At 40.1% G+C, this 14,007-nt stretch overlaps 1 protein-coding gene across 1 annotated transcript in view; it reads left to right on the forward strand.

The window, feature by feature from the left end:
* Positions 1-14,007, forward strand: part of GALNT12 (polypeptide N-acetylgalactosaminyltransferase 12) — a 48,922-nt gene that overhangs the window by 15,319 nt on the left and 19,596 nt on the right. The window contains exons 4-6 of the mRNA XM_013181114.3: positions 2,198-2,383; positions 4,702-4,819; positions 11,703-11,879. Of these exons, the coding sequence (XP_013036568.2) occupies positions 2,198-2,383; positions 4,702-4,819; positions 11,703-11,879 (481 nt within the window). The remainder of the gene's footprint in view (positions 1-2,197; positions 2,384-4,701; positions 4,820-11,702; positions 11,880-14,007) is intronic.

The raw sequence follows: 14,007 nt of genomic DNA on the forward strand, positions 1-14,007 counted from the left end.
TCAGGTATTGCAGATGTCAGAGAAGGGCTGTGCAAACTGGAGAGAGATTTCCAAGAGGAACAAACGCCCCATTGTACATTTGAGATTGTATCTGGAATAACTGTTTTCTTCTTAGAAGTGTCTTTTTTTTTTTCTTCTAAATTTCATGCTGGATATATTCCAGATAATTGTAGGTTAACTATGAACAGTACAGATAGTGTGAAGAAAGAAAAAGGATTAAAAATAAGTGTGAAGAAACAGAGGGCAGACTTCACTTTTTTTAGCAAACCACTAGATGGCAGTCTTGAGAAAGAGTTTGGGTAATTCCAATGTGTGAAAAATTGCCTTCTGTAAAAAGTTATCTTTGGATGTGGCTTGGAATCGGTGCCCTTTTTGCTCTAGATGCAGATATCCAACTCTAGGGGATTGTTTGTATGGCATTGGCGCAAATGTATGGAAGCAATATGACAGTGTTAGCATTTTGCCATGCAGCCACTGCTGTATTTGTAAACTGCTTGTGCATTGTACCAGCTAGTTAAATCTTAATTTACAGAAAAAGTGATAGTTTTTCACTTACCTGATGACTGCAATCATGTGCCAAATATTTATTTTTTACTCCTTTTCAAGAACAACAAGGCTTTTTTCCATTTGATAGGGATTTTTTTTTCTCTCTGTGTTTGTAACCTTCTCCTTGCTTTGTGCATAACCTTTATGCAAGTGAGACAGGAGACAGCAATATTTGTATAAGCCTTTTTGTGCACTCTGCCAAATAGGACTTCAGTGTAGGATTTTAGAGAAGAAGACAGCTGTGTTGCGTTTCCCGCGTGGCAACAAGAAGGCACCGTTTCATGTTTAAGGCAGTCTTTCTCAGCCCAGACAATACTTTTTTGGAGCCACTTCTGTTCTCTTCTGTATTTAACCATCACAAGATGCTCTAATTTCAGAGAGTTGAGTGCAACGGGGACAGAGCCCCTTGTTCAGCCTGGGGGTTTTAAGCCTTATAATCCCATGAGGAACCAACTCTCCTTGAGTGATAGATACATCAGATCTTGTATGGCCATAGAGCATGTTCTTTTTTTTTTTTCTTCTCCCAAAGAAGAAAGACAGAAGAACAAGAAGAACATGCATATCAGAAGATGCAGGGCTAAGCAAGTCCCAAAGTCAAGCAAGCTACTTTTTCATTGAACTAACCGGAGATGTCTAAGACTAGCATGGAAAAGACTGCTGAAGAGGGATTTAGGAGAAAAGCCTTAGCTTCAGCTTGTATGCCTGAAGTTGATCTCCTGTGGTATTAGGAGAGGCCTTTCAAGAAATTAAGGCAAAGGGTCCCACTGTCTTTTGTGAGGGCAAATGCTTTTGTAAAGGAATCCAGAAAACCCTGCATGGCATTGAGACATGGGAGGAAGTTTATCTCCTTGCAGAAGTAGGCTTGCAAGGGATGTCCTCAGCTCTGATGTGTTCTTAGTACTGATAAAGATCTTAACTATCTTTAGATCACACTTACTGATAGTGATGTTATCTGCAGGACTATCTTGTTTGTCCTTTTAATTTCCTGTGGTGGTAGGGTTTCTTGAGGCCTCCTTGATGATCTAATTCCCACATGGAAACATCACGTGTTTTTTTTGTTTTAAGCTCATGGCATCTTTTTGAATTACTGTAGTAGTGTTTCGTGTAACCTTTTGAAGATGATCACATTTATAAGAACAATTGTGACTTTGAGGGTCATAGACCCTAGACACCTTATTTGTCCCTGGAGAATGATAATGGCCATGCTGAAAGATGACACAGTTTTGCCTCTGAGAAAATCCAGGAGTCCCACTTAGATCCTCTTCTCTCTTAATATTTCAGAAGCAGCTACCTGTACAAAACAAAATAGATGCTTTTTGTTGAGAATGTGATGCTAGATATGACAGCTGAGCCAGATGCAGAACCTGTTATCTCAAGCCAGCTGGCGTATCTCTCACTTCCAATGTCCAGGAAGAACGCTGCTTGCCAGATGCCTGCAGCTGAGTCCATCCTGGTGCATCCTCCTGATGCATCCTCAACAAAAAATTGGTGATTATTCTTGTAGCTGCTTTTTGCTTGTATTGCAGCATGAGTTGAAACAGGGCAAAATTTTGTGTTTGGTATTCACCATTGTTTTCTTTTCTTGACAGTTCTGTTTTTGAGAGAAGTTTCTAATAGAAGTCACCTTTCTCTTATTTTAAAAACATCTTAGGATTGCGGAAGAAGAATCGGCTGTCGTCTGCCCTGTTATTGATGTTATTGACTGGAATACATTTGAGTACTTGGGAAATGCTGGTGAGCCACAGATCGGTGGATTTGACTGGAGGCTGGTCTTCACTTGGCATAGTACCCCTGAAAGAGAACAGAAACGAAGAAAGTCCAAGATCGATGTGATCAGGTTAATTTTTATGCATCCTGTTCTTGAAATGTCAATGTTGTGAGTGCTTTTGACTTGAGTTGGAAATGTCAGGTGCTGACAAAATATGTAATAAATGAGTGCTTACCACTTATAGTTACATTACATATTTTGTTTGGTTCCCTATTTTCTGAAATAGCTCCAGAAAAAGCACCATGCTGCTGGAAAAACTACTGCTCTAAAAAATCAAATTCCCATGTAATCTTTTGTGTGGAATCCTTATTGCACAAGTAGTCACTTCTTCAGACAAACTGCCAGACACTTACCAGCGCAAGGAAAAGTTGTAACTTCTTAATTAATAATGAAGGATGTCCTCTATGAAAAACGAAGAGATTCATGTTGTAAAAAGTGTATCATGGTCAACAGTGAAAAAGGGGAAAAAAAAACATGAAGCAACAAGAGGGCAGAAGTCATTCAGAAGACTATCTGTGCTGTAGCAATAGTGGTGGTTCCTTGGTCTATTTTCAAAGGTGAACCTGTTTGCAAGTTCCTCGTTTCGGTTGAAATGGTGTAGTCTACCCACCATAGTTTCTGAGGGACTAACTCATAGGAGTTCATGTGAATGTCTTCATGTAGAGGCTTTTCATTATGTTTGCAAGAGTTGCTATCTGTAGGTGTTACTGTACATACATACTGTATTTTAGGAGAGGTAGGGTAAGTCTGCAAAGGATGCATCTGGAAGATGGGCACTGTAGACAGAATCCTGAGAGCTGAGAGCATGCTGCACTCCGCTTGGAAGTTGCTGTGTTTCAGCAGTGCATTGTGAGAAATGAAGCAGCTGTTCTGCACTTTTAACGTCACGATTTTGTTAGTCCTTGCTTTTATTTATAATCTGTCATCTTATAGCCTACAACAAATACAGAATGATTCATTCTTTTCCGTCTTTTCTAGGTCGCTTATCATGATAATAATACCCAGTACTTCACAAATATTAATGAATTTATCCTCAGCGGAGAGAAAAGAAGCTTGCTTTTTTTTTTTTTTAATGGGAAAAGTGAGGCAGTAAATTAGCCCTTCTCAGCATATATTAGTTCACATACTCCAAAAAAAAGTTTCAAAATAGAGTCAAAACTTTTAAAGCTGCTAGCTTAAACATGATGCTTTTCTTCTCCACAAGACGGAATTGTTTCTGGAACGCCAAGGGGAAAATGATGAGGGATAAAACTTCAAGGTAGACTGAGGACCGACCTCTGCAAGTGGTACAGTTATCTGGAGAAAGCAGCAGTGCTGAGAGGCTGATATCACTGACAGTTATGTTTGGAAAGACTAGATTTGGAGTGAGACAGAAGAGCTTGAATGTTTATAGAGATTTTTTTCCCTTCTGTCTCACCTCATCTCTTTCCGTTCTTTGAAACAACGTATGACAGTATAAGACTGTTGCTTCAAAAAGATGACTGGTAAAATTAGTTTTGACATATTAAGAATAATTGATCGCTACACCTAGCATTCGTTAATTTGTATATCAATAGCAATTTAGTAAATTTCATAAGCGTCAGCTGAATTTATTTCCAACCTGCATTATTTGGTTGGCACTTTAAAGAGGGTCATTTGCTTAGACTGTAAACAATTAGGAGCAAAATTGAACATACTCAATTTTATTACAAGCACACACTACCCTATTGAAAGAACGTCCCTTAACTGTGCTGTGGCTCAGGGCCTTGTGGCCTTTTAGCGTGCCCCATCAGTGTGGTTCCAGTCTTGGCCCCTGATTTTTTGTCAAACATAGTAAACAAACAAACAAACAAAAAATACAGGTGGGTAGGTCTTAGAAAGAAAAAATCTCTCCAGAGGCTATGTTTATTTAATTCTGCTCTGCTGATGTCTAAGAGCTTTCCCGCTTGATATTAATGGAATGTTGTTATTAATTGTTAAAGCACAGATCTGTGTTTGCTTTCCAATTAAGGAACATACAGACATATATTGCACTTGGAATTTCAGAACTGACTGAAATAGTTCTGCTTATGTTCTGTTTTTTGAAAGTAAGAGGCTAGTCATTTATGGGCAGTTTCAAAGATGCTGTAAGTGCAAAAACTTAACATAATTTTTATCTTCTATCATTTCATTGTTATTTTTATTTTAATACATTCTGGAGCTCATTTATGATACAGTTTTATTAGTAAAAAGTTAAATTCAAATGGCCTAACAGTGTAGTACCTAACTGATTAATGGCTGACTGTTACTTTGTATTCAGAAGACTGAGAAAATGGAAAGTAAAAATGTATTTATAATCCATTGCATTGGTTCTTTAATTTATATTTTTTTCTTTTAATTCAATCCAGAGTTACTGTTCTCTTTTATAGGTCTCCAACCATGGCAGGAGGATTGTTTTCTGTGAGCAAGAAGTATTTTGATTATCTTGGTTCATATGACACAGGAATGGAAGTCTGGGGAGGAGAAAACCTTGAGTTCTCATTTAGGGTAGGTGGTTCTATTGAATGGTTTTTTTCATAAGCATAAAAATACGTTTCTTACTTGTTTCTTCACATCCTTTTACTCAAAGAGATGTTCTGAATGTCATAAATATAAAAGCAGAAAATATAAGAAAATATAAGCAGCGGTATGATATTAGAATATGAAGTTTACATTCTGTGGCTTGAAGCGGATAGCTGGAAAGACATGTTTGTAATTGACTCTGGAGTGCTCTGTAGCAGTTGATAGAGAGAACAGACAGCAGCTGATGGATGTTATCAGTGGGACAGGATGCGCTAGCCTGTGTTTCTTAAAGGCTTTATTCTGTTTCATGTCAGGAAAAGTTTGTATAAAGGTTACGAAAGGCAAGGGGAAAATCTCCAGGAACTGTAGTGAGGTACCCCACCAGAGGGTGGACCTGGGCTCAGGCAGGAAGCAGACAGATAGCTGTGCTGGAGTGGAAAGGACTTAGGGCAGAGGAAGAGAGAGGTCTGAGCCAGACCAGGCTGAGGAGTAAAGCAGTCGTGTCCTCGTCAGCTTTGCTGTTACATGTTACTACTGCGGATTCCCACTGAGCGCTGCCTGCTCCTGGTTTGTCCCACATCACCCTTAGTTTGTTGAAGTAATACAGTGGTGCTTTAAAATGTACCCCACAGTTCCATTTTTGACTTGCAGGGAGTTCACAATCTACCATCCATGCCTTCCCTTTTTGTTTTTTTCTGTTCCTCATTAGATACATGTTATGGTCATATTTGCATTTTTGTCTGTCGCTGGATTGCAGGGGGTGGGGATCGGTGGTTTGGTTTTGTTTTAACTAGGTAAGAGCAGCTTTCAGGGATAAATAGTATTTTTATGTTAAAAAACACTCTCACGAGGAAGGAAGCATCAGCAGAATACCTTGCTTTAGATGTCTGCCTGTTAATAGAAGAAATGTGCCGTCTTTGTGGCTGCTGTGCCTGTCTCCTGTACTGCAGAAATCTGAGCAAAGAGGGCACAAAAATTAGGGAAGAAAAGGGCTAAGGAGGACAATAAGCACTGACCCAGAAATGACATGGTTTCTTTCTGCAGGAGGAATTCTCAGTTGGGATCACTGTTTGATCTGAAGTCCTGACTGCCTCCAATTTCACGTAGAGATAAGTTTCTCCGGCACCAAAGTCCAACCTCACAGCTCACTCGTCTTAGCAAATTCAGGGGGCCTCAGCCTGAGGCTCAGAGCAGCTTACCCACCTCCGTGAGGTCTGTGAGTTTCTGAAGCAGGCATCTCCCAGCTGGCTGCAGTTCTGGTGCAACCTGCATTGATGTGTGCATAACAGTAGTCTCTTCTTTCCACAGGAAGGCACTTCTCTTTGGGATAATCACTCAGTCACAGGGTCAGGAGCTACAAAATAGCTCTTGATGAAATGTTTTTTGTGCCTCCTTTTGCAAGGCTTCTCAGGAAGCCGCAAGCAGCAATGGATTGGGTTCATATTTGTGGCCCCAAAGAACTGATGGTGCTTGTCACTGTGAAAAGGCAGTCTTAGCTAGGGTAAGACATTTCATGTGGTGTAGGAGGGGGCTTCATCACTCACAACCCAAGGTAGGTTAAGCTGGAAAGCAGCCTGCTTGTGGATGCCAACCCCAGCTCTCTTTGGTGAGTGAGAATTGTTTTTCTTGCTTATGAGGGACGAGGAAGGGGTGATGGCGATGAGGTAGTCGTGCATTTCTGGGGAGAGATGCTTGCTCTCCTAGGGCAATGTACATGCCTGGTGGTGCGTCTCTTCCTTGTTCAGCTGTGACAGCGTTGCAGCAGACAACTAAGGAGAGATTGGAGACTTAGCAGCCAGCTGCCTCAGAGAGCAAGACACCGTCTCCTGCAAACATGCAGCATCACAGTAGCAATCACAGTAGGTGTGCACATCTCTTGAGCAAGACTGGCTCTTGGAGGCAATGTTTGTGTCTCCTAGTACATGCACAACCAGACCAAGCACCGGTGAGGTGGAGAGGATGCTGGTTTTGAAAACAGTATGGTATCTACTGCCTCTCAGCGGAAATTTGCACCTCTCCCAAAGCAACAAGCTTGGGAGCAACAACCACAGTTGGCAGAAATGGGCGTTACAGGATCTGCTTCGTGGTGGTGAAATGTCTGCTGGGATCCTGACTGCCACAGATTTGGTGGCCCTGAAATGGTTGCCTTCTGACCAGTAGGAACTAGGGGTAGCACTGCCCCAGATGACAGTGATTTTCTTCTCTGAGTTGGGTTTTGGGGCTGTGGGGCTTGCAGGCCAGCACCAGCTCCTTGTAGAAAGCCTGGAAGATGGCCCTCTGCATGCAGTTCTTCACTCTCTGCTCTTCACACCTCACTTTTTAGGAAACTGAGGCTTGCAGACAGGAGGACAGGCCCAGCCCCTGCCCTATATTACAGGGACTGTCCCTGGTCTGTCTGCTGCTGTCAGTCCAAGCTATTGCCATTGACCTCTGCTGGGCTCTTGCAGGGGTCTCTGTTTTTATGTTGCTACTTCCCCAAAACAGGCATTTGACCCTATGTGATGCAAAAGTGTGACTGAGCAGTGGCTTTGCCTCTTTGACCCAGGGGAAGGTTTTCTTCTCAGGGGCTGGTCCAGCTCCCTGCAGGCTGCAGATGGACTGAGTGGCTGTCAAACCGGGGACAGACGTTTGGCATGGTGGACCGTGCCATGGCAGCTGCTCCAAGGGCCAGCAAATACACCTGGGCACATTGATTTCACCAGTGCAGATTGCCAGAAAGACGTAGGCATTTGGAACCAAACCGCAGGCGAAAGCTTTCCTCTGTTTGATTTCAAGCCCCCCTGTGCATGCCTCCTGCAGTGAGGCTTTTTGTGGAAGGGAGCAGAGCACTAGGAAAATGTTCTGTGTGTGCTCTTCTTGCTGCTCACAGTGCTGAAGAAGGTCAAGAGGGATAAATCAGTGCTAATCCTCATCTGTGTGGTTTCTGGACCTACCGGACCTGAAAATGAGGAGCAGGGATACTGAAACTCACTGTAAACTAATTCATTCTTCTTCTTGTCTCTGAAGACACTACCCCCTCCTGGGGACAAGAAGGGACTTGTTCTCAAGCCTCCTCTTTCTCTTACTTCATTTATTCTAAGCTGAAGAAGTTCTTTGTGGTTTTGAGAGGTGCAATAAGGACAAAGCTTTGGTTGAAAGCTTATGACTAAGAGAGATTGAGGCTGTGTGCTGAATGCAGAATTGAGTCAATGCGCCTTGATTTGGGATAGCATTAATCTATTTGGCTAGATAAAATTTTACTTCATGGGCATAATGGGCACTGAAGCTCCTCTTCCAAAGGGATGCAAAGCAATGCCCTCTCATCTCCTTTGCCAATTGATCTGGTTGCAGATTTTTTATTTCTTTCTTTATTTTTTTTTTTTACACTGCAGCACCACTAGCAGGGAAGTTTTCTTCTGGGGAAGGCTGGTATGTCTGTGATCTGTCCTTTCACCCACCATCACAGCACAAAGGAAAAATGCATGTATTCAAAAAGGCAATATTACTTACTGCTAAATCCTTTTTTTTTTTTTTTTTTTATATAATTTCCTTGTCTGTTGGTCCTGCTGCAACTCCAATTGACTGGGCTCTTCTCTAATCTTTTTGTATTGTTTCACAGTGTGGAAATTTCTTCTGCAATAGCAGTAGCTTGTGTGGGGGACAGGCTGCATCCCCCCGTCTTTGTTCAGAATGTACCATCTTTCTTTTTTTCTTTTTTTCTTTCTTTCTTTCTGGAGAGTCCTAAAATGCTACCACAGAGAATGTAGCTCATAGGCCAAACTACTTTCTTGACACCAACTTGCTTTTCTTATTTAGCATTTGTTGACCCAGCAATTGGGTCACTTCTCCAAAGAGCTTGGCAGGGACAGGGATCCCAACGTGATATTGTTATTCTTCCCTAATGCAAGCATTCATCCCTGTAAAGAAAAGAAAAGATGTTTATAGCCTGTGTACATCAAGATGAAAGTGAAAGTAAAACCAATGTCACCTTGTTTTTTTTCTTGTAGTCGGGGAAAAAAAAGGTATGCTTTTATAATCAGAGCTGCTAGCCAGACAGACCTAGTAGAGAAACATATTTGCATGCACATGAGCAGGCAAAGTATAAATGAAATCTAATGTGCCTCTCTATTACAGGACGTGGAAATAGTTTCAGGGGAGAAGCTTCCACAGAGTCACTTATTTAGCTTTTAGTGATCAAATATGGTTTCTCTGTTGAATTCCTTGATTTACTTTCAGCTCTCCATTTGTACCTGATTCTAGATAGAAGTCAAAATATGCTTTCTTTTAAAATAAATAAATCTTTTGAAGAATCAGCTGAAATATTATCTCATTTTTTTGTAATAGGGAGACAAGAACTTTTAAACCTTTTTAATGAAGGAAGAAGAATTTAATGAGCACTGCTTAGCAACCTACAGTTATTTTCTTAGGGAAATTCAGAATTTTAATTACTGAAAATTCAGATGTTGTGGAATTCTCATTTTGGCAGCAATTTAATAAATAGAGTGGGGCTGCTTTACTCCATTTAAATCAGACTTTCTCATGGAAGAGTTGAAGAAAGTGCATCTTTTTATAACTCCACACTTTTGCTTCAGTAGACTTTATGGTCCATTGCTCACATGTTCTTGTTGAAAACAGACTGATCAAAACACAAATCATCAATGAAAAAATACTTATATGGAATAAAACGAATATGGAAATTGATAGACTTTAATAAATTTAATGGACCTTAATATTTGCTGACAAAATTTTTGTCTGATAAATTTCAGTTTAAAAAAAACTGTAATCTTGGATGTAAAAATTATAATGTAAGATAGCTGTTGATTTGAAACAGAAATCTCAACAAGGGAGGTCCTAAAGTGAAAGTGGTTGGCTGGTTTTCCAGTGGCTTTTGAAATAGCAGTAACTTATATTTGTAAAAATGCAAGTTGTTTAAGAGATCAGTATGGAACTGTAAGTTTGCTGTGTAACTCCTTTAATCATTTTTCTGTTCAAAAGAAGACTGTACCTCTTCCCCATATGAGGAAAAAAAAAACAACAGAGAAACCTCCTGTGAAAGCCAAGAAATCAGTTTAAATCCAGGAAGTGAAGATTGTCCAGTGCTCTGCACAGTTGTGCAATGAATTACCTCTACCTTTAAGAAATCCTTTAAGTTGTGTTAAAAGTAAACATATGTATTAGAGGGCTTAAATTTTGTCAGTAAGCACAGTATTGTGCCACTCATAGAAGTGTTTGTCAGTCTAACATCATTGTCCAAAACCAAACCAGCGGAACTGAGACAACATTCATTGATCTCTAAATTAAGATATTTGAGAGAAATCACAAGTAACTTAAGAAAGAAATTACCGTCTGAAGGCAACATCTGTCTTGTGTGTGCTGGAGGCCTTCATCTGTAGTGACTTCTGGATCACTAAAAGTTCTGGGAGGGAGCTGGGGGAAGGTCTACCACTGATCTGTCAAGATCATTAAGAACCAAGGTTTCATTTTCTGCTTCATGGTTTTCCCGCCTGCTGTGTTCATTTCCATAAAAGGTAATTAAATATGTATATGTCATACAAAGGGGTCATCAGGCAGCAAGCCTCTCTACCCCTTAAACAATTCTTAGCCAATTTCCCTTGTCCTCCATTTACTTGGGAAAGATGAGTTGCCACCCACACGTGGTTGAATAAGTGAGGAGAATTAGCTCACTGGAGTGCCAGCTTGCAAAAAGCTTCTAAAGAAAGTCTGTGGGAGCCATTGGTGATAGCCTGAAGGTTGTCCAAGTGCAGCAACGTGTATTCCCTTTCCTCCCACCTGACTAAATCTCAGGAACCATGTTTCAGGCACCCTTCAGAAACCGGTAGCCTGCTACGTTGTGCTGATGCGCAGCATTATATAGCTGGCACCTGGCCGTGTTTTTCTTTATGTTACCTCAAGCTGGACATCCGAACCGATGGTGGGGAGGGATGTGGCCATGGGGTTGGACTGCAAAAGGTCTGTTAAGAAATGTTGGCCACAGTTTTCAAGGGCAGGGAGTATAATTATGGAAATTTGTACAGAGTGCTGAGGCTCATGTCCATGCTTGGCACTTGGCTCTGCCTCCTGAGGTGTACATGTCCTGGCCCGGGGAGCCAGAGCCCTGAGTTCTGCCAGTTCCCCATTAAGCCTCATGTACTTTCCTCAACAATAAGTAGAAATACTGGTTTACTTAGACGGGGGAGGGCTTTTCTCCACTGATACTGGTTGGCCCACTGTGGGTCAGTTACAGAATTTGTTTGTTTATGTGTCGTGTCTTGGGTTCCTGTTCCAGTTTTCCTATTAAAAAGGTTAGTTACATTTTATGACTAGGCACCCATACCTCTATTCTCATATGGTGAATATCCAAATGGGAGCACAAGTAATCATATTCCAGCATGACAAGTTTACAGGTTTTGACAAGTCAGCTTGCCAGTAGAATACAGGCAAAGAAAGGTTAGGTTTCTGGTAACTGTCATCAGTTTCTTTCTGAGGAGGCTATTCATATGATTAATTGGGACTAGAAATACAGCTCTTTTGTTAATAATGCCTGTATAACTTGAATAGTAGACCACATTTAGGCCTGTAGAAATATTGTGGACCGTTTCTTATTGTGCATTCAGAGAAAATAAAACTAAGAAAGGGATAATTGCATACCTAATAAAACCAGAAATGGGGTTATCACCTTGTTACTCCCTGCGCTTTGCTCTAAGTTCATGAGGAAGTAACTTAATCCACCTTATTCTCTAGATGAGACACAAAATTATTGCATGCATTGCTTATAATACGCTGTGATATTCTTGAGGAAAGTATTATCCTTGCAAGGGTTTGTTGTCCCTATATCCTTGTGCTTGCGAAGACTCAAATTAATGGTGCACAATCTATATTCTTTGTTCAGATATGGCAGTGTGGAGGAAGTCTTGAGATCCACCCATGCTCACACGTAGGCCACGTTTTCCCCAAACAAGCTCCCTACTCACGGTCTAAGGCTTTGGCAAACAGCGTACGTGCAGCTGAAGTGTGGATGGATGAATATAAAGAGCTTTATTACCATCGAAACCCACATGCTCGCCTGGTGAGTTGAAGTCCATTGTTCTTGGAATTAGAGTTGAATTTCTTTTCAATGAAATAACTGATAATTTAACTAATGTTTAATGTGAAGGGCTTTTTAATATTATTTTATTTCTTCTGAAACATTTTCCCAAACAGTTAATAAGTGTGTATATATAGTAAATTTTTAATTTCTTGGGAAAATTAGAAATTTGGTAAGTTGGGAAGGCAGCTAAGCTTGTGACAATAATGGGTGAATGAATAAATAAATGAAAGAATAAAGTTAAACAGTTCCTCCTTTCTTGGGTCAATTGCTTATCTTGAAATGTGTGCTTCTGTTAAACAGGTGATCTGGTGATCCAGGATTATATCGAATAAAAAATAATAATAATAATAATAAAATTACAGAACAGAAACAATTAATGCATGTTAGTCAACACAGTTCAATGGACAGTACACAGTTCACAGTTCACTTGAACACAGTTCAAAGTGACAAGCTCGGTAATAATATTTAGTAAGATCACTGGTCTTGTGTTAATGGTGAAACTTTGTGTTTATGTAAAACAAAATGGATTTTCCCAAGTTTGATTTACTGTTGCACAATGTTCAATTTAAATAAACAAACAAAAATAAAAGAAAATCAATATTGAAAACATTAAATTGATGAAAATCAATTCTGGGAACTCAGATGAAAATAATTTTATTGGAGTGTTTGTACTGTCTGTTCTGTTAGTTTTTTTTTTTAAAGTTAATATTTTTATTGTCAGTGAAGAAGAAAATATGTTAATTGGTTAGCAAGATATTTCAGAAGATAAATAGTGTGAAATCTGAGCAGGTGAGAACAGTAAAGGAGTGTGCAAATCGGTAGCTCGCTTGTATTTATAAGGATGGGCCTGTAGACTGGAAGGCAGAACCAAGCTGTGCAGCACAGCCTGCTGGACACCCACCTCTGACTACACCTGACCAGAACTGAGAGATGAGACAGTGAGTTCCTAACATGTGCGAGTGTCCCATATCCCGGTAGAAATGCCTGTGACAAGAATATTCTTCAAATCACCGTGTTTTTAAAAGAAGTGCTGGAGGAAACTGGGGAAGCAGAATTTGTTTAGCTTCCACCTCATGTTCCTTAAGATTAAACTGGGCAATTAGGTTATTATAGTCCATGTATTAGTAATAATTGTTTTAATTTAACATCATAAACTGCATTTAGGTTTTATCCTTGGAGTCTGACTTTGAGAGAAGTATGTTTTTTGTGTATCCAAAGACTTTGGGAGTTCACAGGCAGCACTAGCCTGATTCTGCGTGTGTCATATGCAAAGAGGAAACAGCAATACATGCTGGCAGTTTTTCTTGTTAAGTTCTGGGCGGCTGATTCCTGTCATGACAGAACTTTAAAGGTTATTTGCGTGCTAGTAACATAAGCTTTGCATATTGGCTTGCTTGTAACATGGTGGCTGTAAGCTGAGACTCTTGCATTTTTTTTCATGTAGCAAAGCTGCCACCAATGCGTTGTGGTTTCCATAATATTCTGTGCACCATAGGCTTCAATAGCTGAATTCAGAAACTTTTACTTCATCTAACCCAAACATGCAGTTCCACGGTAAAATGGAAAAATGATTGATGCTAAGGCTGCGGAATTTGGTTCTGTAAAGTTTTGCTTTAAGATTAATGTTCAGACCTTGGAGCTAATATGTCATGCTGTTTGTTTATTCAAGCAGGCATCTCTGCCTCTGTTTTACATCTGCTTTGTGTTTTCAGTGATATTTCCACAGTTTTGAGAAAAGCAAATATATTTTTGGTGTGATAAAAGAGTGTGTCAAGTGACCTGCAAGAATCTGGAGACTGCAAACAGTAAATCATGCCTGAGTGTCTGAAGTCCCTAGTCAATATGAAGATAGATTTGGAAGATAGGCATGAAAAGATGTGAACTGTGCTCCCATCCATAGACAGGAGAAAGTCTACATTGAAGGCTTTTCTCTGAAGATTTAAGATTTCACACTTCCCCACCCAAAAAATACCCACATGAATTTCGAAGGAAACCTTGGCAGTTTTTACAAATTTCATCAGTTAAGTGGAAAAACGTTTTTATAGGTAATTTACAAATGGATGATGGAATAATTTAAAATTCTCAAAATTCATTCACTGCTTTTGAG

This window comes from Anser cygnoides, chromosome 2, assembly GCF_040182565.1.
Source record: "Anser cygnoides isolate HZ-2024a breed goose chromosome 2, Taihu_goose_T2T_genome, whole genome shotgun sequence".
Taxonomy (NCBI): domain Eukaryota; kingdom Metazoa; phylum Chordata; class Aves; order Anseriformes; family Anatidae; genus Anser; species Anser cygnoides.